Raw genomic sequence first — 27,807 nt, 5'->3', positions numbered from 1 at the left:
GAGGGCCTGGAGGACCGGGAAGCCCTAATCGTTCTCCTGCACTTGCCAATACTGTAAAAAGAAGTGTAAAAAGAAGACAGAAACAAATATATATTGATATATATATATAGAGAGAGAGAGAGAGAAAGAGAGAGAGAGAGATAGGTATATCTAGACAGATAGATATAGCTATCTATCTATCTATCTAAAATTATACTATATTATATATATCTAGATATATATAAACAAATATCTATCTATCTATCTATATATATTGCTATGGAAATACTGTTGTTATGGTGCTAATGGAGGCTTTGAGGCTCAGGGGTGGCTTTAGGTAGGACCCCTGGGGCTGCGCCACATGGATCAAAGGACACAAACAAGATTCGGAGAGGACAAGGTTGGGACTAGGCCTGGCTGGTGTCCTGTGTGGAGAACATAGCACAGAGGCCAGTGCTGGAGGGCTGGAGTGGACAAAATTGCCAGGTGGGAAACAGTCTCTGACAAAAGTGGAGGAATCTGGGAGGAGCAAATGGGGTTGGGGTCATAGGAGACTTTTCCAGGAAATAAATTATTTTTTGGGGTGAATTTTTTAATAAGATGATCAGGAAGCCACTCTCTGATGAAACTAGGCCTTGCAGAGTCTTGATTAGAGCAGGACCTCAGCCTCAAAGCCCAGACACAAATCCAAAGCCAGGAGTGTTCAGATATCCAGGCCTGTGGCTCAGCCCATGCGAAAGAGCTAGAACTTGGCATCTGTTCTGTTTCAGACACAAATTCCTCCAGATGTAGTATTTATACAAAGGAAATTTGGTCAGGACCACTTGTCATTTCAATCCGTCTCTGGTCAGGGTTGCAGATATAATTACAAAATCTTATCAGAGTAGAGAAGAACAATCCAGTAACTGTTATAAATGGGTGCAGTGGATGTTTTGTATTACAGAAAGCAAGGTGACTTTTTTTTTTCAAGGCATACTGTCAAATTGCTCCCTCCTTGTTCTGCCATTTCTGCCTTGAAAGACATTTCTGTTTCTCCTGTATTGCTTTCTAATAACTTGGAGGTGCTGGCTCTCTCCCCTCCACCAAAATTACATGGCATTTTAAGGGGGTTACTTCTTTTTCAGGTGATTTAGCAGCACTGTTGCTATTAATACAGTGACCATGCTCTAAACAGGCAGCGATGCCACCTAATTGACAGCTCAGTGGACGAGAACAGAAGAGACCTGCGTTCTATTCCCAGCTTTGATACTGGGTGACTTGAGTAAGTCAGTTTCCCCTTCTGTGATAATGGAAGTGGCCTCTGTTATAAAGTGCTTTGAGATCTTCTGATTAAAAGTGAGGTATAAAACAGACAGGTGACATCATCATTATGCAGATGCTGTTATCCTCAGCTAACACATATGCACACTTGTCCTATAACAGGTGTGTCAGATGTATGGTCTATGGCTGGATCCAGCCCACAGGGCTTCTAGAGGGGCTGAGAATTTGGGGGAAGGGTCTGCCCCCCAAATTTGGGCTACAGAGCCCCTTTGGGGAATGATGTTGGCGGCGGAGCAAGCAAGAGCTGCACTAACCCCTGTGGTGGCTGCTGCTGCTGCTCCCTCCACTGCCACCCTGCCCAGATCCAGGCTGGGTGCCTGGTGAGTCTGACACCTCTGCTCTACATCACTCTGAGATAAGACATCTTAAGCTGAAGGAGACGCTCCACTGGTTGTTAGTGAGACTTGCAACATGTCTTATCTCCTCAAGCTTCAAACACAGGGCTGAAAAAGCAGCTCTTCTTACCTTGAGATGCAACTTCTGCTTTGATAGTTTCCACAATGGTTTCACTTGTGAACCCTGCCTCACCACGTGGACCTGTGTTGGGAACAGAGAGAGAGTGGGTTATTTAGCTGATAAAAGGTGATCAGTGTCCCATTAGAGGCCTGTAGGAGTGTTAGCTAGTGAGCCAAGCTTTAAATTCCCATCTGAGATGGAATCAGGTTTCATCTTCTATTATGAATCATAAATAGACTGGGTCACACAAGCTGAGTCCTTGATGTATATTTTCATAGATTTCATAGACATCAGGGCTGGAAGGGACCTCGGGAGATCATCAAGTCCAGCCCCAGATATTTGTCCAAATCTGGACATTACTGTACAGTTTCCCAATGTCTTCAATCTTAGTTCATGGCCTGTCTCTGTTTCCCACCCTATTGTACCACAAGACCTCTAAACCAAGACCAAGTTTCATGTAACAGAAAACCAGTTCTGGCTGTCAGGTGTGACTACACCTATTCCCTACCTAAAATAATAACAGAAGTATCTACAGCTATAGCTTTCACATGGAATGGCTGTCCCTCAGCCCCTTTATCCTAGGGAGAGAAAATGAAAAAATGGGAATTCCTTTACAAAAAAAAAAAATCAATTAGAGCTGAGCATACAGCAAAACTGAGACGAACTGAAGAGATATGCACAGGAACAGAAAGAAACTAGGCAAGAGGCAAAGATACAAGGAGAGAAGAAGAGAAGAAGAGAGATCTTTTTGAAAAGGAGGATGCTAGTGAATTCAGTTCATAGAGAGGTAGACAGAGGGCTAAGCAGGCTATACACCGTACCTTGCTGTCCAGGGAGACCAGCTGGTCCAGCAGGACCTGGTTTCAAAGGGAAAACAAAAAGCAGTAGCATTAGATTTCTCTGGCTGTATTTTACAGTGGCAGGCAAGAATCAATAGCTCTTTTAAAGAGCTGAGAACATCAAATAGTATATTTTCTGCACAAGTAAATTAAACCATGATGGGATGCAAATTAGTCAACATTTTATGCATTAGTAGAGGTCCAAGAGAAACAGTTTCCAGCCTGTCACCTGGCAAATAAAGAGCTTATCCAGTTAAAAAGGGAAGCAGCCACACTAGTACTGAGAACAATAAAAAGACCATAGGCTTGATTCTTCTCTCACTTCCCCTGGTGTAGTTCAGGATTAATGCCACTGAAGCCAAAGAGGTAAAGATTTGGGGAAAGGATGTGACATGAGAATTTGCTGGTGGGAGGGATCTATATTGGGAATGACTAGAGGAAGGTTAAGAAGAACTTGGGTCTGGGGCTGAGTTGGTGTGAAGTTGGGGTTTGGATTTGAAAGCTGCCAAGGTTGACATTTCTCTTGTCTTGAGAACAACTCCACCCCCAGTCAGGACAGGAGCATAACTCTCCCCTCCTGTTTTGGACTCCGAAACAAAGCTGTGGGGATTGAATCAGGTACGCTCACTCTTCTGAAATGGAAAGAGGTTTACCTAGTGCCCAAAGAAGCAGCAAGTTCCTATTCTGTTTTGTGCTCCTTTTTCCACAGGGGTAATTGTGGATGGGTCGAATTTTACATCGAACTACTTACGTTTTTTGCAAATCAAGGACTAGGTCTTCCCCAGTATTTCAAACCACCTCAAGCACAGTTCATGATAAATAATGATGAGCACAGATGCAGGTTACATGTAGGAACTGTAATGAAGGAACTAGGTTTCCTTACCTGGGGCACCTGGCGGGCCTTGGGGTCCAGCTGGGCCTGGAGGCCCTGGGGTGCCAGGAAGGGCAATAGTTGAGGAATCCCCTGAAATGCAAACACAGACAGTTTGTAACAGAAGAGGAGTGAATGTGCACAGCATTCTATTTGTAATGGATATTTTTACTAGCTGCACGGTAGGTATGCTCACAAGAGACTTCCAAGATAAAAGCACATGGAGACCTGGCACAGTACCCGGAAACATGAATTTAGGAGGAATAATACAAGCTGAAGAAAAACATCAAAAATTGGCACTGCCTGCCATCACGTCACAGTACAGTACGTACCTCCATTGATAATTCTGCCTGGAGCTCCAGGTTCACCTAGGAGAGAGAGAGAGAAGAGAAAAGCTTATTTCTTCAGGGGAACAATTAATAGATCAATAAAACAGTTTTAATTTGCTTTTAAAGACTTTGGTATCTATCCTCATTTCCCTTGATCCCTTGATAGAATAATTATCTGCACAGGAGGCCATTTGGGGAAGAAAGTCAGAAAGAGAGAACTCAGTTAACTCAGTAATATTCTCTAATCAGCTTTTGGAATGAGACAGAACAGTCAGTCAGCCCAGTACTGACCATACAGATACGTGCATAAGTAGCACTGAAGTCACCAGGGCTTGTGCTCTTGTATCTCAGAGCAGAGTTAGGTCTAATAAGCACATTTCAGAGGGGGCTTTGCAGTGAGAACAGCCTGTTTTTTATTTTCCCAGGAAGACTTCTGTTCTTTTGTTTCTTTTTGGAAACCACTAGGTGCCACTGTTGATCCAGGTACTGTTCATCAGAGAAGAAAATAGTCACCAATGACAAGTGCAGAATAAGGGAATCTGTGATTTGAATCCTGACCTACCTTTAGTTCCTGGTTGACCTGGGTTGCCTGGAAGGCCTAATAGGAATCATAGAAACAATTCAAAATTATTAGTGTGAGGCCTTTTTTTTAACCAGATGCTTCAGTGAATTTTAACTATGGGTTAGTGGGCAAAACTTCCCATTTGAGTCACTAGATCCAAATGTTTATTTTCCTGTAACTGATATTTAAAAAAATAAATAAATTCCTTCCTGTTGATTGCAGTTCCTTTGCTTTCCCAGAACAGGGTTGCCAACTATCAGTAAATTTACAGAATGGCAGTAAAAAAATCAGGCTAAAAATAGTTTGTCAGTAAAGTCCAAAAAACCCTTTGGCCATCAGTAAAAATATAAGCAGCTGCTGCTTTACTGAAACTTTGACAGAGAACAGCAGTATTACCTGGTATCTGAGCAGGTGCACAGCACTCTGAAGGGAGCACTGTCTCAGTCATGTGCTGGTGCAGCATCCCAGGCTGCCTGTAAAACTGCTGGGTAGCAGGTAGGTTTCTTTGGGGGTGCATGCTGGGACAGGGGGAAATGGGGCCACCAGAGTTACGGCCCAGGGGTTGGGTGGGGAAACAGCATGGTTCAGAGTGCAGTCAGGGACACTGAGGTGTAGGGATGAGTAGAGGACCTCTGGCTGGGGGCAGGGAGTAACACAGCATAAAATTATCGCTGCAATCAAGCAGGGTTGCCAACCCAAGAAAAAAACCTTTTTACTTACAATCAAGCTCTTTTATTTTTCACTAAGGTTGATGTTAAACCCCTAAATTTGAACCCACCCCTTCTAACTGGGGCCTGGCAGAAAAGCTGCATTATGTAAGACATATATTAGTAAAAATGTCAGCAAAAAGTTTGGCGGTCAGTAAAAAGTCTGCAGACTGTGAGTGAAAAAAGAGTCTTGGGTTGATAATCCTATCCTGAATACCAATGTGAGAAAGTCATAGGGTATCATGTTGCTGCTGGAAAACCCTACATTACTACTAATGAGTAAAAGGACAGGTCAGTTATGCACAAGGAGCTGGAACACATTCTCTGTAACAAGCGGTAGGATTTCTAGAAGCCCACTGGGACTTGTTGTTGTGCTCAGGTGTCAGGTACAATGACTATCTCAAAACCCACTTGAGATTCAGATACTTGTGTGTTACCACACTGGAAATCCTATTCTGACTTAACGAAAGGGAAGGTTCCAGGGATTTTGAACTGCATCCATTAAAAATATATTGTCTATCATTCTCAATGCATATCCTTTATTTACGTAGCACAGATCAATTCAATTGTTTTCCAAATCTTTTTCCCCTTCAGCAAATCAAGTGAGTCCTTAGTTTACCATAGTTTGCTTTACTTACTGGGCCACCACCTAGTCTTATCATTATAACAGTTGTTTTCTAAAACAGAATAAGTGAGCTAAGTGCAGGTTAAACTTCCTTTGCTGAAAGCCCTGTAGTTTAATGTTCTTTGTTTATTCATAGGACATCTATATTATTGGCATCCCTTGGCTGGAAATACCAACAATGGGGCCAGGCAGAGACATCTGGAGGGTGGTTTGTTGATACAGACACAAAGTTGCAAGGAATTAGGCTCAAATAATAAATATATTTTGCAAAGGCTACTGGACAGGCATGACATGGCAGACAGTTTCAGTCTGTAAACACCTCAGATGGATTAGGCTTATAACCTTTGGCAGAAGATACTCCAGCCCTGTGAGATATCCTTCATTTGCTGGGAGTGCTAACAGGCTGCTGAGGAGGTTAAAAAAGTTGTGGCCCTCATGAAGGTAGCAAACATTTAAAAGCTGGATTTCTGGCTCAACTAATGAAGTATCTACATTAAAATGAAAAATGACATCAACTGAATGGTACTAACTTCATCAGAGAATCTCTGTAACGTATGGATAAGTGTTACCAGCTTGATGGGTCCACTCCATTTAGAATCTTAGACACATATGAGGAAAATCCTCTTACAAATCTGAGGCCAAGAGGAAGGTCAAGGCACTACAGAGTGATAATGAAAGTCTGCCAGTGGCAAAATAACTTACCTGGAGGTCCTGGAGGTCCTGTGAGACCTGGGAAAATAAAGGCAAACATTTTAAAGGATTTGGAAAATGTTCTGTGTGGAAAACAATCATTCTGTTTAAAATTTTGGGTGAGGTCTTCAGCTGGTGTAAATCAACACAGCATGACTGAGGTCAGCTGAACACTGGTTTAAATCAGGTTTAGGTCTGTGTATGTGGTTCAGGGCCCTGTGTCCAAATATCTTTGCATGATGTAATGATGCCTTAGCACGAACAGCTGGCACAGGTCTCTGAAGAACTGCCCAGCAGGCAGTCTCCAGACAACTTGCTGACAATGAACAGCTGTGCTCCTTACCTAACAGAAGGTATGTTTCCCTTACCTGGCTGTCCTGAATCTCCGGGGGGTCCAGGTGGGCCTCGTATTCCTGGCAATCCCATGAGACCTTGTTCACCTAGAGACAGTTACCGATACAGCACAGAAACATTTCAGCTTCGGGAAGTGCAGTAACCATTTATATTATAAGCATCATCAGTATGAACTGAACCACCTTTTCAAGCATAGGTGCCAAACACAAAGGGGCAGGTCTACAGACATACTGAGCAAGAATTTCCATTCTTCCATACCCAATATGAGCATCCAGATTTGGAGAAAAGCCTCCAAGTTTGATGATGTCCAGGAGGTGGCTTAAGGTTTATCTGTTTGTTTAGGCTCTTGCCTGAAATATGGAGGTAGGGAGAGTCTCTAAGAAGAATGTGCCTGATCTCATGTTCACACAAGGTGCATTTCGCAGTACCCTGTTGCCTACTCTCAAGTGTCTTGGTCATACCTGGCCCACCAAGGTGAAGTCATCCTGATGGAGAACAGGGAGACAGACTTAGTAATGTCTGATGGCACATTGTTGCCCTGTTATTCTGAGAGGCTAGGGTTCAAGGTCATGAAACAAACCCCAGTCTTCCTCTCAAACTGCCTTCAAGTCAAGATGTAGCTGACCTTTTGTCTCTGAGGAGGTGCAACGGGAAGGAAAATTAAAAAACAGTAGCCTACCTCTTGGGCCTTGGAGTCCATCAGGACCAGCAGGACCTAACAAGAGATAAGAATACATGAGGAATTCCTGAAAGAGCACCATAGTATTCCCAACTCTTTACTAAACAGACTACTACTGTCCACCAGACTATGACTTTCTATTATATTGCAGGTGAATAGGTCCTTGGCTGGACTCACTGAGGGTTCACAAAATTATAAAGAAGCACTTTCATGAATGTAGTAAATATCTGGCAACATATTCAGTACAATTCCACTCCACTGTCATTTCCTAGCCAGTCTTTGCCGAAATGGACTCTATATGAATGGAACGACATCAACTCCCATATGTGATCTTCAGAAATATTGCAGCACTTCTTTGTTATTTACCTACTGAACCTTTAGCTCCTGGTTCTCCTGCAGAACCAGGCAATCCTCTGGCTCCTTGTTCACCTGTAAGCAAATTAAATTAAGATGAATAAAAAATAATAATGAGATGGCACTTAATGAGTCTCAGCAAGATTTTTTCATCTGCAAGCTAAAGGCAGCAACAACAGGATGTTCAGGATACCAAGAGGCTGCTTATGGGTATTAGGAAGGATTATTTTTGTAATATGTACAAATGAGCTGAGTGCTTTGTGTGTGAACCTCTCTGAAGCAATCAGTAAGACTCACTACCGAGTATATACTGGAATCGTATGAATCACTAATGCAATTCAGTTTGGCAAACCTGAGCAAAAATAAGGCCAGGAATGACACTATCATCTCTTTTAAAGACGAATTGAGTTCAGTGGTCATCTCATACTTTCAAATGCACTTTTTACCAATTGCTTATTTTGTTTCCATATTTTACATGCTAATTTCAAGATTTTGGAAAAGAAGTGTTTCTAGACTCACCTGTCAGACCACGAGGACCTTTTTCACCTTGATCACCTAAAACAAACACAATGGACAAAGGATGTTATATAATTGTTTCATTGTAAAATGTTACTGTCAAAGTAGAGAACACATGAACAAAACATCAAAAAAAAAGAGGCCACTCTGGCATTACAGAATAATAGAAAATGAACATTGGAAGGGACCTCAGGAAAACATCTAGTCCAACCCCCTGCTCAAAGCAGGACCAGCCCCAGCTAGATCATCCCAGCCAAGACTTTGTCCAAACAAGTCTTAAAAACCTCCAAGGATGGAGCTTCCACTACCTCTCTGGGTGACCTGTTCCAGTGTTTTACTAACCTTTTTGTGAAATAATTTTTCCCCTAATATCTAACCTCAACTTCCCTTGCCACAATTTGAGATCACTGCTCCTTGTCCTGTCATTTGCCGCCACTGAGAACAATCCAGCTCCATTCAGGATTTGAATTACGGGAAAGCTAGGGGGAGGGCTGAGCCTCCACATAAGAGGCAAGCACTCCCCCATAAGAGACGAGAGCCCTCCCCCTCCCCAGCCCACCTCACACTTCAGGTGACGGCGGCAGCTTCTACCAGCTTCTGGCTGCCACTGCTGCAGACCCCCACCCCAGAGTTGGAATGTAATTTGAACCTTGGCTCCATCCTTTTTGGATCCCCCTTCAGGGAGTTGAAGGCTGCTATTGAATCCCCTCTTAGTCTTCTCTTCTCTAGACTAACTAAGACCAGTTCCTTCAGCCTTTAGGGGGATCCAAAAGAAATACTCAAAAAGGATCTTAAAAAAAAGGAAGTATTGACAAAGGTAATTTAATTGACTGACATACCTTTGGGTCCAGGTGGTCCCGCAGCTCCTTTGTCACCTAAAAGATATACAAGACAAGCTTTAAATGTTTCTACTGAACAAAGGAAAACATCTCTGTCCTTCATTACTTTTTAGAGACAACTTCATGCACTTCAGAGCAGGATGGGATGGTGCAGAGGCTCTGCTAGGGGAGACACTGTGATCTTCTCATTCAATACTGTAGCATTCAGCCATCCACTGAAATCTCCTTTGCTGTTTCATCTAATCTAAACTGTCATCCACTACTCTATAGCACATGCAGGGCATCCACCCCCACCCCCAAGTGTATTCTTCCTCCTATTCTTTTTTTCTATTATCCTTGGCCCGGCCTGGCCCCAGCATCAGAACAGTTCACAGATATGGCTCCACTGCTTAGTCAGGTGTGCTGTTCTGGGCAGTGATGGAAACACAATATCTGTTACTGCCTCCATGACTCCTCAGTGTGGCTGAATGTGGAATTTGTGTCTTACCTTTAGGACCTGGGAGACCTGCTTCACCTCTAAATCCCTGGAGGCCTGGAGGACCTGCAGGAGAAACAGGATTGAGGGTTTCAGTCTGCTTCATTACTGAGCATATATTAATGAAAAGGAAATGTCTGACATGCAGGGTGGTCTCAGTCTACCTGTACATTGCCCATATTTTATGAGATACTATAAAAGAAGGATGAAGCACTCACCTGGAGGACCATGTGGGCCTGGAGAACCTGTCATACCTGTAAATAAAAAGAATGAGATGAGATATTAAAGTCGCCTTACAATGGGAAAAAGCAAATCTCTTTGGATCTGCCAACACATGATCACCTGGCAACTGCTGTTCATGAGTCACTTACAAGGTACAACTCCCACTAAAGTTTAGAACTGCACTGATATGGCAGCTAGAGTCTTGTCCCATTGTTGCTAAAGGTTCAAAGGCAAGGACAACTGCTTAACCTTGAAGGTGAGTAGACTATACACTTAGACTGCATAATTTCTCAAACAAACTAGTCAGTTCTAAGCCTGATCATTCATCTACTCCTTGCAATGAAGCACAACTAAAAACATCAGGGCCACTTTTTTTCAATCCATCCTTCCACAGATCCTACTCAGTCTTCCAGGACTACTTACTTATGAAACTCTAGCTATGAAACAATTATACTGGTTTAAAAATGGAAAGACACTTCTCCTGAGCATGGCAGCTGGGGGAGGCTTACTGCTCCTGAGCTGGTCCACTGTGACTATTGCATGTGTCTGCTCCTTTCCCACAGTAAATGAAGCTATACTGGGGCAACTTACATGGGAATGAAACATCAGCTAAATTACTACAGCTTGGCTTCCATTTGCTAAAGGATGGAATAGACATGTAAACCAGTTACAATGGAATAGTTTCCAGTTGTAAGTTTCCTCCACCTTTTCGATCAGTATAACCGTTTCATTTGTCCGCACTCTATTGACATTTTCCATCCATCGTTATATTTACCTTTGGGACCAACAGAACCTGGGGCACCAGGTGACCCTGGAAGTCCTGGCTCACCGACAGAACCTGGAGAGTTAAGAACAAGATCATGAATACCTACTGTGGATTAGGCTCTGATTGCATCCTACTCAATGCCATTATTATTAGCAACCAGTCAGTAAGAAAGAACCTGAAACAATTCCATTGTAATGCAGCAGAATTTGATTTCCCTCAAATCTTAGGTCTTGAATTATATCAAAATAAATAAGGTAACCAATATTCAAAATATTTTTGATTCTATGAAAAAAGCTAACTGTTTGGTCCACTGAAGACCTAGGACAAATCAAGGCCTTTTAGACCAGTTCCGTCTAAGCAGATAAAATGAAGCCTGGATCTGAACTACCAGAACCCTTGATTATTGATTACCGAATTGTTTTTTCTAAACAGAATTAAAAGTGGAAAGGAGGGCTCCAGGCAACTTGATCTCCTACCTCTGTCTCCTTTCTCGCCAAATCCAGGTGGTCCAGGCTCCCCACGAGGCCCTGGAAGCCCTTCTCGCCCTCTTTGCCCCATGGGTCCTTCCATGCCAGGTTCACCTACAGAAAACAAATTGCTTGTCTTATAGTTTTTCTATATCCTCCACCCCATGTAAGAAGACATTCATCTCCCAGGAGGTCCTGTGTTCCAACATACAGCTTGAGGACTCATGAGCCTCCCACTGTGGTTCAGTGATGATAAACTCAGAGTTACCTGGAAAGACAGGTCAGTGCCACTTACCCACACTGCCTTTCTGTCCCTTTGGCCCCTCTGGTCCTGGGTGTCCAATCAGACCTGGAATTAACATAAGCATAATACAGCACATTAAACCTGCATTTTCTTTCCTTACATTTGGACCATTGGTGGACTGTTGGTGTTATGAAAGTAAAGGACAAAGAAACTGAAGACCAAATAGTTAGAGAGTTGAGCTAAAAAATATATTACTTGGTAAGTGGGGCTCTCTTTTGAAGTATCTGGAAAGAAATGTACACTAAGGCATAGTAGCTGCATCTATACAAGTGGCAGACTGCACAGTGGTTACTGCACAGTCATTTAGTACTTGCATAACCAATTACTAAATGACTGTGCAGTAACCAGCATTATTGCACAGTAGCGTCACATCATGGTTAGTGACGTGGATATTGTTCAGAATCTATTTCTAAATATTCAGCACAAAAGGGTCTGAAATCTACACACCACACAAGTGAGAATGACATACTTATTTGACACAGTGGCAGTATTTACTCAGTGGAACCTCTGCTTGGGTGCACACAATTTTGTGAGCATGCATTGTCACTGAACAGTCAAGACAGAATTTTCCCAAACAAAACTTTCACAAGCAAAATTGCCTTAGCTGCTCATACAGGCATCCTGACCTTTCATATGTGTATGCCAATGCCAGTGATCCAAAAACGCACTTGCAAGTGTGTGTTCAGAAAAGCATCAGCTAGTCTGAAGCTGCACTGAAAATCTGCCACTGCACTGCAGGACAGTGGCTCTGTTGGTTTGTCAATGCCCAGTCACTAATCAGGTACTTATGAGGGGTATAAGGCATCTACAATCACACAAGAACTGAGCCCAGACTCCTTGGAGTATTAGCCTATAATGTCATAGCATGTGCTGGTTAGCTGAAGCCCTGCGCAGCCCAGAATCAGTGACATGTTCAAATTTACCCACCTGGTATACCAGGAAGTCCTTGGTCTCCTGTTACAACAAAGAAATAGACAATCAGTGTGAAAATGGCCCTATCCTCATGTTCCCTTCTACACCCCTTACTAGTTAGACTCTACCCATAAGAATAGAGGTGTCTAACCCTTGCAGCAATTGGCTGCTGATAAATCAACCTCCTCTCAATACTCCTTAGTAGCACACTGATTCCACTGGATAATGTACAATTTCTATGATGGTTTTCAAACAGATGAGTATATTTCTGAATGCAAAGAAATATTTCCCCCTCTACAATAAGCTCTAAAGGGTTTTTGTCATGGAGTTATGTCTGAAAAGTAAAGACAGCCTCATGCTTAAAACATAGACCCATGTAGATTTTAATGTGTTACCCACCACTTCATCAGCCTCTCTATGCCAATCGCTTCTTTGGAGACAAAAGGCCATTTCCAGCTTCCAAATCTATATATCACTTCAGTCCTTGGTTCTTGGCGTCCAGCTGGCTGGACTGAACATTATATTGACTTCACGGCATACTATAATATATCTGATTACTGAAATTCTTCCTTCACACCACAGGTGATAATGACCCTCTTCCTTTTTGACTATTCAATCTCCCATTAATCACGCTTTTTTCCTTCTATTAATTGTTTCTCTGATACCCCTCTCTTCTCTAATTTCACAGCCCTACCCACTGTTTTTAAACATGGTGTCTGCTTCTTCCCTCAGACCTGATGAAGAATGCCTTATGTTTGAAATCTTGTCAAACTTTATCTCAACCACGCAGTTGGTCCAATAAAAGATATCACCCATAAAGGTGATATCTTACCTCTCCTAATCTATAGTGTCCTTGCATCTCCAAAGCTATTGTCCCTACTGCATATTGTCAACATGTCTGAGGAGAACATGTCATTTAGACTCACCTTTGGGACCTTGCATTCCCATATCACCTAGGAAAAACAGAAAACAGAAGTATGAGAGACTTGTAAAGTATTTCCAGCCATGGCTCATCCTGGAAGAACTCTTGCTCCCTTGTTACACTCTAAGCTCCCAGTGAAACCAGTGGGAGAGCTGGGTGTGCATGGTACTTCACATCTGCACCACATCTGCACAATACAGAACCTGGCCTTCCAACAGTAAGTCTATTTCCAGAAAAGCCCTTTTCAATTTCTCTTCCTAGGGGGATGCAGGAAGCAATCGCCCCTCCTACTAGTAGACACCCCTGGCATTTTAAAACATCTGTCCTGGATTCTTCATTATACTTATGGAGAAAATAGCAGAGGACACAGGAAGAAAAATCCAGCATTCCAGTACCTTTTGGGCCAGGTTCCCCTCTCCAGAAGCCTATAACAGAAAATAACACAGTTGTTAGGTTTCACCACACAAACAAATTCCCTTTGTCACACTCTCTCTCTCTCGTGATGCAATGCATTTTCAGACTTGATTTTGAGGCTGAGGGCAGCACTGTCTAATGGACAGAGTGTGATTTTGCAATTATGTTCTTCCCAGGAAAATTCCTGCTTCTATGGTTTCCTTTGAAAATCTGCAGGAGTCACATTTGGAGGAGGAAGGAGAATTCAGGCCCCTGAGTTCAAACCCAGTTCTTGATGCTAGTTTTTTTCATGACCTTGGCCACATAACTAAATCTTGCTTTTTTCAACTTAAAAGTGGGGGAAAATAATACTGACCTCAACACAGGGGAATAGGCAGTTATTATTTATGCAGTGCTTTAAAAATGTAAAGTTCTATCAGTGCTGTAAGCTTGATTCAGAATTACATGGGACAATTTCTTTTACCACCACCTTGAAATCATCCTCTTTTTCTACAGTAGATTGAATGCGTCTATTACAGGCCTCATTCTGGGACCTGTACTTGTTTGCAGTACACTCCACACAATACAGTGTGTGAGTATATTGTGAGTATATTGTGCTGCACTTTGAAGGTTTCAGTCAGTTCAAGCTAAGCTGACATGCTTCCTGGCTTTGTCTGGATTATAAAGACTATACTACATATTTCCATTTGATTAGAGGCAGTTACTGGGGCACATTTTCAAAAAATGGTCTCCTAAGTTGCACCAGTAGCACTTGCATGCTCTGACTGTTGCATGGGCTGTGCAAGCTGTATGTAGAAACAGAGTGTGTGAATGAAATTATTGAATTATTTAGATAGCCAGTTTTGAAATTCTGAAACAAAAGAATGATACTGCTTAAGAGTTTCCATTTGTCGGTGCAACCCGACTTGAGAGATAATGGTAGGACTGCATGGAGAAAAGATAATACAGGCTGATCAAATGTAAACTGGAGTCTTTCCACCAAAGCCAATGTAGTTAGAAATTTGCAATGGCAAACATGAGATCAGAACCCAGCTCTTCCCCAGTAATATACACAGAAGAATGAGCTCCATGTCTACTGTCAAATGCAGATACATCTGAAAACATAATTTTCTATATTCCTTACTACCTAAGTGCAATCTGAAGCCCCACAGCAGTCTGGACAGTGAATAACAGAGAACCACCTCATTTCTAGGCAAACCCTCTCATAGCAGCTGATTCTTGTTATGGACACTTGCCCTTCTTACCATTTTTCTTTTCTTCATCCAGTCTACCCTTCACAGCCATCCAGATGAAATCATTAAGACCATGTTGATATTCAGCAGAGCTTTTACCTAGCCCCTGCCTGTACTGCAAAATAGCATTTTCTGTCATGTAGCTCAATTTACTTTCTTCCAGGGCTGCCACACGAGCTTTCAGCTTCCTCACTTCTTCCGCTGAAAGGTAAAATTAACACATGAAAGAGGAGGTATAGCAGCAGATTCATATTCAAAATACCTATAACTGTAGGGGGGGCACTCCGTGTATTTGACTTTCCCACAGGGATTCCACTGTACTGAAAGGACATCTGTACAACCTGTCAGCCTCTAAGGAGAAGAATGACCCTGTACTAAGATCACAGGAATCAGACCTATGTTTCCTGCCACTGATTTCCTTTGTGACTTGAGTAATCACTTCCCCTTTAGGGTTATGTCTTCACTGAGAACACAAGGTGCAGACAGAACTGACAATTTGCACCCAATCTGGCCCCTGAAGGTACTCTATAGCCATGTCCTAACACAAGTGCACAGCTGCAGAGTGCTTTAGAAGGGCCCAACCCACAACAATCTAAACACGAGGGCTCAGATGAAGGTGCTCCAAAGTGGAGCAACTTGTGTCTGCGCATGCCAGGAGCACGGCTGAATTGGCACAGCCCAGCACTGCTCCCAGAGCTGTTTTCAGAATGGGGGTGGGGGGGAAGGGAGTGGGGGAGGCTCGTTCTGGGGGTTGCCCAGCCAATGCTGGAGGGCAGGGCAGGTGGACTGGAGACCCCTTGCCCTGCCACTGAGGTGGGGGACTCCAATCCACCCTCCCCCCACACTCCAGTGCAGGCTGGGGAAACCCCAGAATGGACCTTCTTCCTCTGCCTTCTCCCCCTCCCATCCTGAGACAGCACTGGGAGCTGAGAGTGGGGGGTGGAGCTAGGGAAAGAGGTTACAGAGATGCAGTCTCTCTCCCTGGATCAACTCCAAATTGGAGCTCAATCCTCCACCCTCCCAACCCAGCAGCTAAAGTCTGTTGGGTCGGGAAGATAGGATTGGTCTAACTCATGGCATTTTCTGTGAAGCACCATGAGTTAGATTGAGAGTTTGAACTTCTGTCTGCACTTAAAGATGTGTTCTTAACTCAAGTTAACATGAAGTACAGTTCTAATGCAGGCAAGGCAGTCTGTAGTTTTCCCAAAAGTTAGTCAGGCAATGTAAAATCTAGGTTCTCCTACAGTTTTCAGCTTGACTAACTGAGGGGAGGGGGTGGTCACTAGCTTAGCTAAATTGGATATGGGGGTGATTTTTTTTCACATATCAAGATGGAACACCTAAGCCAGCATCATTTCCTAATATACACTGAGCCTAATTGCGAGCAATCACACCTCCTACACCCAAGAAAATCTAAAAGTAAAGCTCATCAATGTGGACAGTCTGCCTGACTCAGAGTATCCCATTGCTAAACCTGTATCAAATGCTGTTCAGTCCTTTATGGAAGGTGACAAAATTAACTTTTATGGACAGTAGGGCCCCCAGCAGCAAGGTTTGGATTTGGATTGAGTCAGGAACCAAAATGATGGGAAAGATGGAAAAGGGAACGTTGCACAGTGAAATAAGATTCGACTGATCCAGACCCCTATTTCAGAGAGGATGCAGCACCACTGACTTCAGAGAATACTATAAGTGATCTTGTGGACACCTGTAGAATAGTCTGTCCCTAGAAGAAACTTCCTGTCCTCATCTCTCACAGACTAAGCTTATCCCCTGAAGCATGAAGGCTTATCTCTTTAGACATTATTTTTATCCTGCCTAATATATCAGTTGATCTTCCCATTGCCAAAATCTTTCCCCAATCTTTTATTTAATCCTGCTAATCTCCTGGCCTGGGTGAAATCTTGTGGCAGTAGGTTCCACAGGCTAACAGAACTCTGTGCAAAGAAGTATTTCAGCTGATCAGTTTGTAGTATTATCAAATGCCTCCTGTTCCTTGTGAAGTATATTATTACATGCTGTCATCACGCTTTATCTGTCAGCACCCCTTTATCACATCCCTTCCTGATCCCTCTTCTGACCACTTACAGGGCTGGACCCAAGATTCTCCTTAGTCTCATTATCAATCCAGATGTGAACTTCCTCTACGGAGCTTGGGAGTATTTAGATTTGGCTTCTGGTTCAGGCCCAATCACTACTCCTGGCTGCACTGAACCATCCACTCACTGAATGACAGTTCATTTGCTGGCCTGCTCTTACCCAATGCAATGAGTCCAAAGAGCAATCCAAGGAGAAGCAACCAGGCCAGGAGCAGACCTAGAAGCCACTTCCACCAGCTACAACAGGAACCACAGGGACACCAGGCTGGAGCCGCTCCAATCCCTCCCCCTCCACCATCACCATGTATTTCTGAAGAGGGAAGGGACAAAAGCGAGATTAGTCAATGACCTGTTAACTTCATTGTGGTTACTCATGTGAGAATAAGGATAGCAGTCAGGTCCATTAGATGCAGCATTATGTGAAAGATGTGGATGTGTTTGTATCTGAGTGTATATATATTTATGTATATGTACACACACATACACACAAAAGCATATATGTGTATGTACAGAAACACACACACACTTCAGTTTGTACACAGGAGACACAATTCTGGTCCTGCTGAAGGCCTGAAAAATAAACTGCCATTGTAGCACTGAGTAGCTGCACTGCTAGCAACCTAGTTTGCCCAGCATTAAAGAAGCACACGTATTCAGACTTGGACCCATGACTGAACTGCATATGCAAATATTTCAGGGCATGCAGACTATGTGTAAAACAGTGAGACAACCCTTCTGAGAATGCCTTCCCTCATGCATTGCCACCTTCTTACACATTGTTTATATTGCAAAAGGATAATTATTTTTCCATTAAAAGTACATCATTACTTCCTACTGAAGCACCTTAAGAGCACCACTTACCAGCATAGGTTGCTTTGTCCTTTGTTGACACTGATTTTAGATCTCCTGTTGGTACAACAACAAAAGAGATTTTAACAATAATTAGTCTATGCAGCAGAACACCATCCCAAAATAAAATAATGCAAGGCAGCAGGCAGGATACAGTGTAAAGGAAGTGGTGAAACAAAATGGAGCCTAATTCTCATTGTTAATTGCAGGGACATAGGTTTATCTGAAAACAGGTGTAAGTGTTAAAGGGATGTAAAGTGTTTTCATCCAGCATTCAGTGAGTGTGGAAAACAAGTGAAATTTAGATTTTGCTGGGACAGGAAGATGATGTAGCAGTTAAAATCAGTAAAACAAAGCTGTAAGAGATAAGAGGATGCCTCTACACCTCTCTGCCAGTACTTTTTCTTGATGTCTGCAATTTGTATCAGTCAATCAACACCACCTATGTAAAGAATTCAGACTCATTTCACATCAAAGCGCTGATTCATCACTGTATTACTCCACTGTGGTGGTGTAATGACTGAGTCTTACATGTCAGGCTAGTGCACCTTTTATTACTATCATTGTCCTTATTATTATTTATTTATTTCAAGTGTCTTTCCCATGGCAGCCACAAGATCTTAGTGACTTCCAAGCAGAGAAAAAGTTCTACTTCTCGCTCCAAAGAGTTTAAGGTCTAAAGACAAACAAAGAGAGCATGGATGCCCAACATACAAGCAGAGTGGTCAAGTGTGAGACTGTCTTTGTGTTAGTAATATTTTGACATTGCTCCTCTTTTAATAGGCAAAGAAATTACTTCCAGTTATGGGTTTACCACGGTGATCCATTTTCTGTCCATCTCACACCCAGCTTGCAACTTGCTCTACCATTTTACATTACCATAGAATGGGTTCTTTTTGGTGCACAGACTAAAGCATTCAGCCATAAAACTAATCTACAGCGAAGGAGTAAGGAATCAACAGGCAGAAGCAAATGGGGAGAGATGTATTCAGTTGGGATTTGGAAAGATGGAGCAGGTATGGTGAAGAGAACAGGCGGGCTGTCCCCAGTGGCAGGAGGTACCAAAGAGGTGAATGGCACATTCAATACAAAGAACTTGTGATGATACAAACATGGGGTTGGTCAGAATGACTGACTCTTACCATTTCCTTCAGATTTCAGATAGGAGTCTGCAGCATAAGAAGAAGAAACACCTTGTTTTTCTTTCTTCAAGGTGTCTTCTAAGAAGCCTAGGTGGATACCAAACAGGAGCCAAAAACACCTTATTAGAAGTCAAAGAGGATCTATTCCTCAGCCTGAGAAAACTGAAATAACTTCACTAAATTCCACAGGCTTGTTCAAATCTACATCAGCCATGGATCTCGCCTGTGGAGTTTAAGCCACTGAGCCTTATAAGATGCCTGCTGTGTGATACACAGCAATGCTCTTGGTGGGATTTAATGCAGGGAGAACCAGTTTTGTCCCCTTGTCCCTGACATGTGAAGCTAGCCTCTCTTGGTTAAAGGATGAAGTGATGGGAATGTCTGTGGCTATAACATTTAACATTCGTCCCTTTGGCTATGTGCAGTCTTTTGACGTGCATACAACCTGGACTTTGGGTAGTGAGTCCCTCTCACTACACAGGCAGGATTAAGGATTATTCTCTAGTGCACCTTTACTAGCATTTTGTTCAATGTGGTTATGGGACAAGGATTTCACCGATTTCCTGGGCATAGCCTTTCCTCTCAGAGTTTAGTAATATCGCAGTCCATCAGAACCTGCCATGGCAGCTGGAGTTCCACCCTTGTAACTATATCTGTGTAATTAACTACCATTCATTTATGACCCCCAGAACACATGCATGCCATGGGGAATGATTGGTAGGAAACATACCTCCATTGAGCCCAGTGCTGGAAGCAGTAAAAACCTTCCCGCTGTCCTTGGTCATGATCAAGAGCTCCATCTCCTTCTTGGCAGGGATATTATCCTTCTCCAAGAGCAGGAACTTGCAGTCTTTGCGCAAAACGTCATCACTTTGGGAGTTCAGCCTGCTGCCAGCTATGATGGGGAGACAAGGGACAAAAAGGTTACTGTATTTACGCTGAGTGAGCTTATGCATATACACAATGGGTGTAAAACAATTATTTGGTAAAACTAAGTCTTCCTTGATGATGAGGTTGAGGCTACCATAAACAGCAGACTCTGGAGAAGTCAGTCTTTGTACTAGCTAAAGAGCAATAGTTTTTGTGCTGAGTGCTACTGAGAACCCAGATTTTCTATGTGTACTAACAACTACTGAAAGTACTACATGCTGCTTGAAACAAGCATATAATTTATTCATAGGCAAGGAGACCTATCAGACTGCTTGGTCTTCATCCCCATCCCTTTTTCCAAACAAAATGATACACAAGATGAATTTTGAAAAGGTATTGTAAAATTAACATTGAAGATACTGGGCCTGATGTTGCTCTGTTATTCTGGTATAAATCTGAAGCGATCGGTGTTACCAATTTGACTGTGAGTTGCACAGTATTTTGTTTTTTTTCTTAAATTTCTTCTACAAACCCGTGATAACACGAGAACTCAGCTTCTATTAAACAAAAGCAAGTGTCTAGTGTTGGAGCTATAGGAAAAAAAGCTCAAAATACAAACTCTGAAAGCTCCCCAGCTAGAAGACGAATAAAAAAACCCTCAATATCATTGTCATCATCATTTTCAGCATGACTATGATTTACTGTCACCAATTTTTAAGCTAACTTCATGACTTTTTGCATGCTTGGGGCTGGTATTGTTGCAAAATGATGAACAAAACTAAGCCTGCAAATTTTCCGGTACAACGTTAAAGTTAAAGATATTGGACTCAGTTTTGCAACTTGCCACTCTATTGAATTTCCCTGATGTAATTCTAGTGAGCGACGCTATTGCCAAACTGTCCTAGGAAGCATCAGGGGTCTGGCTCTGACTTTCTAGTGCTGAATTCCTTTCTCGTTAGTTTTCATTTTGGAATGGCAAGAGTGGCATCTAGTGGACAGTTTGGTTAGTAACAAATTGTCCTAACAATATTCCATGTGCTATTGTTGTCATACAGAGTTTGAAATATGGTCTGCCTGAGCAAGGACAACAGGCTCTGAAATCACCAGCTTCTCACAGTCAATCCTGGACATCCATGAGTTACCAACTCACCAGTTGCAGTAGCCACACCAGTAGTAGCTGCAGCATTGCTCTGAGAAGAACTGTTCTTCACACCATATACTGTAATAGAGAAATCATTAGAGACTACAATCCTTCTAGCCATTGGAAGAGCTGCACAGTTGCAGATGCTGAAAGAGGAGGGCTGAAGTCTAATTCCCAGAATGAAGGCAGCAGGGGGTCCTTGGATACCCACCCAAACCTTCCTTAAACTTGATCCTGCAATATGTATCTGTGTGAGTAGCCCTTTTTTCTTGCAACATGGATGGGAGAATTTATATGGGTAAGGGCTTCTCCAGTGACTACGACTGGGCAAGATTTGTGTCCTTCTTTGTACTGGGTACAAAAAGTCAGATCCCATAACCATAAGGCTAAAGTCAAACCAATGCTATTTCACAGCACACTGGACAACACAATGAAAAGAACTTGGGTTCATATTAATTTTAATAAAACAAATTAGATGCAAGTATATTTCCTTCCCAATTTAATCCCAACTGCATTTCACTTACAGCAGTAATTCTGACAATACTTGCATTGTCCTTCTGTTCTTTAAACTGTATCTTATAGGAAAGCCCCCAGATGTGAATTATTTGTTCGTAAAAGAGAAGCTCGGACATAGGAACACACATTGCATAAGGAAGCAACACAGATGAGTTACCCAACTTTGCCACCCTAAGATTAAAAAGTTGCTGACCTGTAGAGGCTGTGGTTGCACTGTGGGTCATGACTGCAGGGGGTGGAACCAGGTTGTTTTGAACACCAAACACTGCAAAGAAAAATATCTGGAAATGAATTTGGGAGCTCTACATCGCAAGTGGTATTTTTTCCTAAATAAAAACAGGACCAAGGACTATAACAGCAATCCTAGTGCCTTCCGCTAGCAAAGGTATAGATGTATCATCCTGGCCTGAGATGATCTCTTTAGATTCTAATGAACTCAGTGGTCCAGCTGTATGTTTCACACGCATCTCTGTTCATCTTCTCCAATAAGAATTTTGCAGACCTGTTACCTTCCCTTCCACACCTGCTTCCTCAGCTCTGACTGTCCTGGATGTCATTTTCAGCTCAGGAGAAATAACGGGAGATCACTTTCGACCTCACAGAACATGAGGAAATCCTACTGCTACCTGTACACCTCTAGAGGGGTTTATTTTTGGAAAAGCATTAAATTCACTGAATAGGTCTAGTGTGGCTATGAGAAAATTAATGATAGCCACATACAGTATGTAGGAAATGATACCTCATGAAAGGTAAAATAATTGTTTAGTATTCCATAAAAGGAAGTTATGGGATGGGATTGAGCAAAGAGAGATTCCTTGAGAAAAGGCATGTCTGTGGTAGAAGCTCCATCACTTGAGTTACCCGAAACACACAAAACTATTCTGCAGAGTATGATCCAGGGTTTGTTGTGCAGAAATAAACAAATTGCCCTAACAGATGCTTTCTGAAGTATTTGAATAAATGATGTTTCCTCAGAGATCTCCAAGATTTTCAATATTGCCTGCCTTCAACTAACATGTTACAGATACTAATTACCTGGATTAGTTTTTATAACCCCTATATTTCTCAATGGGTTAACTGCTTTGCTTTTTTCTCCGCTGCCTACTTTACCTCTCCTAGCAATACCTCCTTTTTTTCTCCCCCCCTTCCCTACATCTTTGTATTCTAATCACTGCTTTCTATTTAGAAGCTCTGCTTCCTGCAGTCCCTTTATAACATGTGATGAAGTAAACTGCTGCTTATAAAATTATCTTATAATTAATCTTGCCTTCTAGTATATACTCCTATACTTGTGCCAGTGCCACAAGTAAAATCCAGAGTAACTCGCCTGCCACCAGGAGAGTTACTCTGGGTCTACACCCTTACTGGTTTGACTGCAATCAGGACTGGCATGGAGGGAGATTGACCAAGACATCATTTCATTATGTATTTCATGTTCATGTTCTTGTCTCTGTGAAATGAAGGAGGGAAGAATAGAGAAATCTGACCTGTTGAGGATGTGCTCAGCCCTGCATTCAGACTGGGATTGCTGGGAGCCAGATTATTAGGGACTCCAAACACTGCAAACAGAAGAAGACAGGGAAAGACTCCTAACTATGGGGCACAGCAGGACAGCCAGCATATCCAGGCAGATGGCACAGCTACCAATGTCTAAGAGGGAATGGTTCCCAAGGAAATAGCATTATTGAAAACATACAATTAACACCATAAGGGAAACCTCTGAAACCATTACACATAAGCTCTGTTTTATCAAGATCACAAAGGAGAGGAGATTTTGATCACACACATGTGTGACTGGACAAGGTTAGAATGAAGTTACTGTACCTGATCCTGTAGAATGGGACATGGCATTGATTAGGGAAGAGCTCTGGGCCATGTTGTTATGGTAGCCACCAAGGGAAGTCCCTGCCGGCAGGGTGGAGGACCACATGTATGAGGGGAGGGCAGCATTCAGGATAGTTGTATCATAGGTCCCTGACACTGGAAGAAAACAGTAATGGGGTAAAGTGAAACCAGGCTCTGGAATCAGACCTTCTAGATTTACCTGGCAAATGACACAGTGAGACAGATTCTCATCTGAGTTACGTTGGTTCAAATCTGGGATCGTGCCACTAGTTTCAATGCAGTTACTCCAGATGTACACTGGTGTAACACATGAGTTCACAACTTGGCCTACAGTAGAACATTCAATTTTTAACCCATTGATCAAAGAGAACGAGGGCCTTAATTTCTTCACCACATTAATGTAGTCATTTGTAAAGCATTTCAGAGGGTTATCCATAGACAATTATATGTATGCTTAGTAAAATAACACATTTTAATCCACATGCTAGTTAAGTAATCAACATAGGATATTGATTCCAAAATTCTTGTTGTGTTTCTGTGATCCTTTTCACACACAAACTACTACTATATCTTTACATACTAGGAAAGATACCAGGTGAATACATTTCTCACTGGTTTTCTCACTCAATAGTTTTGAACTATTTCACCTCAATATGAAGTATGCACTATTAGCATGCTAGAAGGCAGTGTTTGCTCTCTTGAACACTGGTGGAGTTCCCTGGAGTTATGCCAGCTGTGTATTTGACTCTGAGTGCCTAAAGCACAATAGCAGAGATGACACATGAATTAAAGAGTTTAGAAAGGGGGTGTATAAGAGCACCTTTCCATCCACTGCAAATCCACTGACCAGTAAGCCACATGAGGTCAGTAAAGAGCTGGCTACTGGGCCAAAACTAGCCTGTTTGACAACACTGGCTCTGTCCTGATGCTTATACCAAGACAGAGAACTGCTTGCTCCGAGTTCTACAGCAGGTCTCAACTGGAAATCACTCCATTTTGTGAAAATTAGGAAATGAACTTGTGAACTGTCAAAAATGGCCCCTCTCTGGGGCCCTCATGTCAAACTTTGACCCTTTTTATTTTGTCATTATGCTCTGAAGGAGAGAACAAGTATTTTTAGCTTGGGCTGTTCCCAGCACTCTTCTTGGGTTGGTAGAGATTGCTATGTCTCAAGCCTTGGGGTTTATCTGAGTTCTGCTCTGCTGTCACTAACATCCTGGTGCCAAGTACCTGACTGGGAACTCTCTGTTACCATCTTCGTCTCCATCACAGCTTTCTTAGGGATCGGGAGAGTGCTGGATGGTGAACGAGTGGGACTGCAGCTGGCTGAACGACTTCCTTTCACTAGACGCTTCACATCATCCAGCTCGGTCCCTACGGGAGAAAACAAACATCTAAAATAATCTCAGTGCACTGCATAATTAGCAAATAGAGATGCTCTTAATGCTTAACATGACTGAAGCATGAAGCATCCAATAGGCAAGACGGGCATTTCCAGAATCTCTAGATTGGTTTCTAGGACCATAAGCTGTCCCAGGCCCCCTGAAGGGATACTAATCTCTCTGGCACACTAGTTGGGATACCCTGTTAATGAAGATCTCTATTGATATTCATGGTCAAAAATCCTGTGCAATCTAATGTACCCCTTATGGTAGTTAAATAGATACCTATTGTAGGGCAGACTTATTCTTAGAATTGCATTGCTCTATGAGTAGAATCAAAGGATTCCTGAACAGCTCCTGACTTTCCTGCACCACTGAAGTCTGTTGGAGTTTTGCATCTCGCTCAGATCAGAGCAGGATCAGGGCCAAAGTGAAGAAAGGAAAATTTAGCAACAGGACTCTTTCAAGGAGTGACTTGTTCAGGGGATTAAATAAAGGAAGCCTGACAAAATGCAAACCCACCCCTAAGCAAATTCCTTTCAGTTAAAATTACATGCAGTGAAAGGGAGAGTTCAGTGCAATTTTTTTTTTTCACTGCTGGTAAATTTTATGACATTCCATCTACCGTCCTGACTGCTGAGTCCAAGGGATCCTGCTGGCAGGATTAAAGCAAAACTACCTCCAGAGCTAAAATGGGATTGGCACCTAAGGTCTGCTTCTTAGGAAGGGACAATCAAGCATCTCTGCTTACTCTGAAAAAGGAGCTGTGACACTTACATCTGGTTGAGGGAGAAGCGCTCTGTAACCGTACTCGGATTTCACTCTCTAGATAAGAGAAAAGGAAAGACAAGAAGATCATGAATATGGATCATCATGAATTTATGCCCTGAGTGGTGTGAATGGACCTTCAGGCTGCAAAAGTGAATTCCCTGCTTTTTTCTGTTATCTTACTGCTTGGCTTGGGCAGCATTTATAGCATGGTGGATGGGCTTCCTTTAAGCTTTTCCAAGTGTTTTTTTACACTAGTTTAGCTTCTGAAACTTTTAGTTGCAGTGAAAAGTATTTTAGTTCCTCTGTAGTCTTATGGAAAACACTGGGACTCCTGAATGAGTAAGGCACTGCTGGGTGTAAAGATCAGTACCAGAACCTGGACTTTCATGATTTCACAGTACTTTCTTAATGACTCTACCACTCTTTTTAGCACTCCATGAAGAGAAATTACTAAATGATAATGTTTAATCATAATTCACTTATGCTTTATGTTTAATGTTGCATAGCACCTTATGTATCATGTTAAGGAGGTGATAGAGGAATGTAAAGTCCAGTCTTGCATACATTAATCACATCAAGATTGTTCCTGCATCCTATTAATTATTGTAATTATTCTCACACGGTCATAATGCAGAAGAAAATACAGAACCACAAATAGCATCTGGGTTTTTTTTAAGAGTTATTAGCTGTGGTCCTGCCCACCTGCTATCCAGGAAAAAAAGTCTCCATTTCTAAAGCCTCCATTGTTAACTATTTGCTCATTTGGTTTAACTTTTATATGCAGGGTTTTTTTATTGGACACTCCTTACTCCAGAATTGCTTTGAAATGAAACAGTCAAGGCCCAAATGGTAATTTATTTAAGCATAATTGCTGGCAATTAACCAGTTTTACAACTGGGTTTTACTATACAGTGCTACTATGCAGTTAAACCAAGTGACAGAAAAGAACTTTAAGTCGGGTTGTCCAGGAACAAACTGGTCAGCTGGAGTGCCTGATATATGCTCCACCAGGTAAAACCTAACAGTATGTGAACTACGAAAAAAGCATTCAGTCTGGCAGCCAAGTGAAAATGTGAGACTAGGACTATTCTTTGAAGCAATGTGGAAAGCTGGAGCACGATCCTCTGGTGCCAGCTCCATTATGCTTGGAGGGTACCTTTGGGAGCTCATATTCTTAGTGTTGGGAAAATGCAAAGAGCTCAGGTGGAAATAATTGGCAACTATAATGCTTTCCTGAAAGGGCTATAACAATGCCTCCTGATTTATATCTATCATTAAGATGAACTTGGATAAAGTGACATTGTAGTTGCCTTCTCAGAAGCTGGAAATATAAAGTAAGTCTTTCTGTATCAATTATATCCAACTTCTTCCCAAGCACCTGATAAAGTGGTAGAAGAGAAGGAAGAACATTTTTAATGGTCTAAACAAATCAAGTTTGTGTGAAAAGGTGGTGCAATGAACTGCACCACTTCTAGTTTTACATTCCCATCCACTGAGGCAGAAACTCATTTCAGGGAATGCAGCTGGACAAATAGCATCTTCTTCCTATAACAGGTATCAATGGAAGGAGGACAAGAGGGGTGCCTACTATTTCTCTATTTCAATACTTTGGAGAAGCTTAGGTATTATTGTGGTGCTGGCTAAATAAGGGTGGATGGATAAACAGACAGATTTATTGCAAGTGATGTATAAATGACAGAGGGAGGGAAAGGGACAGTGCTGATGAATTTGGGAGTGATATTGTAGCTTAAGCAGAACTTTAGAGTATCATGTCCTTGGCTTGATTTTGAACTTGGGACCTAGAGGTGAAATTCTCTATGCTGTATTTGATGGCCTCAGCTATCCCATCCCCAAAGAAGGTCCTCGTATTAGAAGGAACATTTCCCCATATGCCTCCACTAATGCTTTGCCTGCTGATGATTGTGCTATTTTTGCTTATTGTGTTTGCTTGGCCAATTGCTCAAAACCCAGTGGTTCAGACCTGCAGAGGGTGAAAATCCACATTACTCCTGTGCAAGCAAACTAGGTTATACCAACTGAGAAACTTGTTCAGAAGGTGCACAGCTAAGACACCAGAAGGAAACAAGGGCTCTTCCAGAAGCCCACCCCCACTCACCTCGGCTTTGACTTCGTCCTCTAGTTGCAGAAGATGCTGCAGTGAGAGAAGATCAGCATTAATTGTATTTGCTGTAACAGTTCTGAAAACTAAAGGTTAATGCTGAGTTTCTGCATGTCATCTTGCTACTCTGTTTAGCCAGGGTATGACAGAGGACCCTGATGCCCAAATCTTTTGCCTATAGTCCATTACATTGGTGTCTAAATAAAAACGTACAGTCTTTAGCTCTTCTGGACCATTCA

General features: G+C 42.3%; 1 protein-coding gene across 1 annotated transcript in view; it reads right to left on the bottom strand.

Moving 5' to 3' along the window:
- The window catches only part of COL17A1 (collagen type XVII alpha 1 chain), a 55,140-nt gene that overhangs the window by 15,747 nt on the left and 11,586 nt on the right, over positions 1–27,807 (bottom strand). Inside the window, exons 7-37 of the mRNA XM_019556180.1 lie at positions 27,566–27,601; positions 25,456–25,503; positions 24,527–24,670; positions 23,276–23,431; positions 22,939–23,010; positions 21,645–21,716; positions 20,945–21,013; positions 19,655–19,819; positions 18,925–19,011; positions 17,795–17,839; positions 17,094–17,243; positions 14,847–15,035; positions 13,584–13,613; positions 13,193–13,219; positions 12,282–12,308; positions 11,346–11,399; positions 11,060–11,164; positions 10,593–10,655; positions 9,814–9,849; positions 9,608–9,661; positions 9,121–9,156; positions 8,285–8,320; positions 7,778–7,840; positions 7,412–7,447; positions 6,747–6,818; positions 6,391–6,417; positions 4,357–4,392; positions 3,798–3,833; positions 3,478–3,558; positions 2,577–2,612; positions 1,765–1,836 (exon numbers count right to left, since the gene is read on the bottom strand). Coding sequence (XP_019411725.1) covers positions 1,765–1,836; positions 2,577–2,612; positions 3,478–3,558; positions 3,798–3,833; positions 4,357–4,392; positions 6,391–6,417; positions 6,747–6,818; positions 7,412–7,447; positions 7,778–7,840; positions 8,285–8,320; positions 9,121–9,156; positions 9,608–9,661; positions 9,814–9,849; positions 10,593–10,655; positions 11,060–11,164; positions 11,346–11,399; positions 12,282–12,308; positions 13,193–13,219; positions 13,584–13,613; positions 14,847–15,035; positions 17,094–17,243; positions 17,795–17,839; positions 18,925–19,011; positions 19,655–19,819; positions 20,945–21,013; positions 21,645–21,716; positions 22,939–23,010; positions 23,276–23,431; positions 24,527–24,670; positions 25,456–25,503; positions 27,566–27,601 — 2,160 coding nt within the window. The remainder of the gene's footprint in view (positions 1–1,764; positions 1,837–2,576; positions 2,613–3,477; positions 3,559–3,797; positions 3,834–4,356; positions 4,393–6,390; positions 6,418–6,746; positions 6,819–7,411; positions 7,448–7,777; positions 7,841–8,284; positions 8,321–9,120; positions 9,157–9,607; positions 9,662–9,813; positions 9,850–10,592; positions 10,656–11,059; positions 11,165–11,345; positions 11,400–12,281; positions 12,309–13,192; positions 13,220–13,583; positions 13,614–14,846; positions 15,036–17,093; positions 17,244–17,794; positions 17,840–18,924; positions 19,012–19,654; positions 19,820–20,944; positions 21,014–21,644; positions 21,717–22,938; positions 23,011–23,275; positions 23,432–24,526; positions 24,671–25,455; positions 25,504–27,565; positions 27,602–27,807) is intronic.

The sequence above is a fragment of the Crocodylus porosus genome, unplaced genomic scaffold (genome assembly GCF_001723895.1).
Source record: "Crocodylus porosus isolate Cpor-Errol unplaced genomic scaffold, CroPor_comp1, whole genome shotgun sequence".
Taxonomy (NCBI): Eukaryota; Metazoa; Chordata; order Crocodylia; family Crocodylidae; genus Crocodylus; species Crocodylus porosus.
This window is presented reverse-complemented; position numbering and strand designations above follow the sequence as displayed.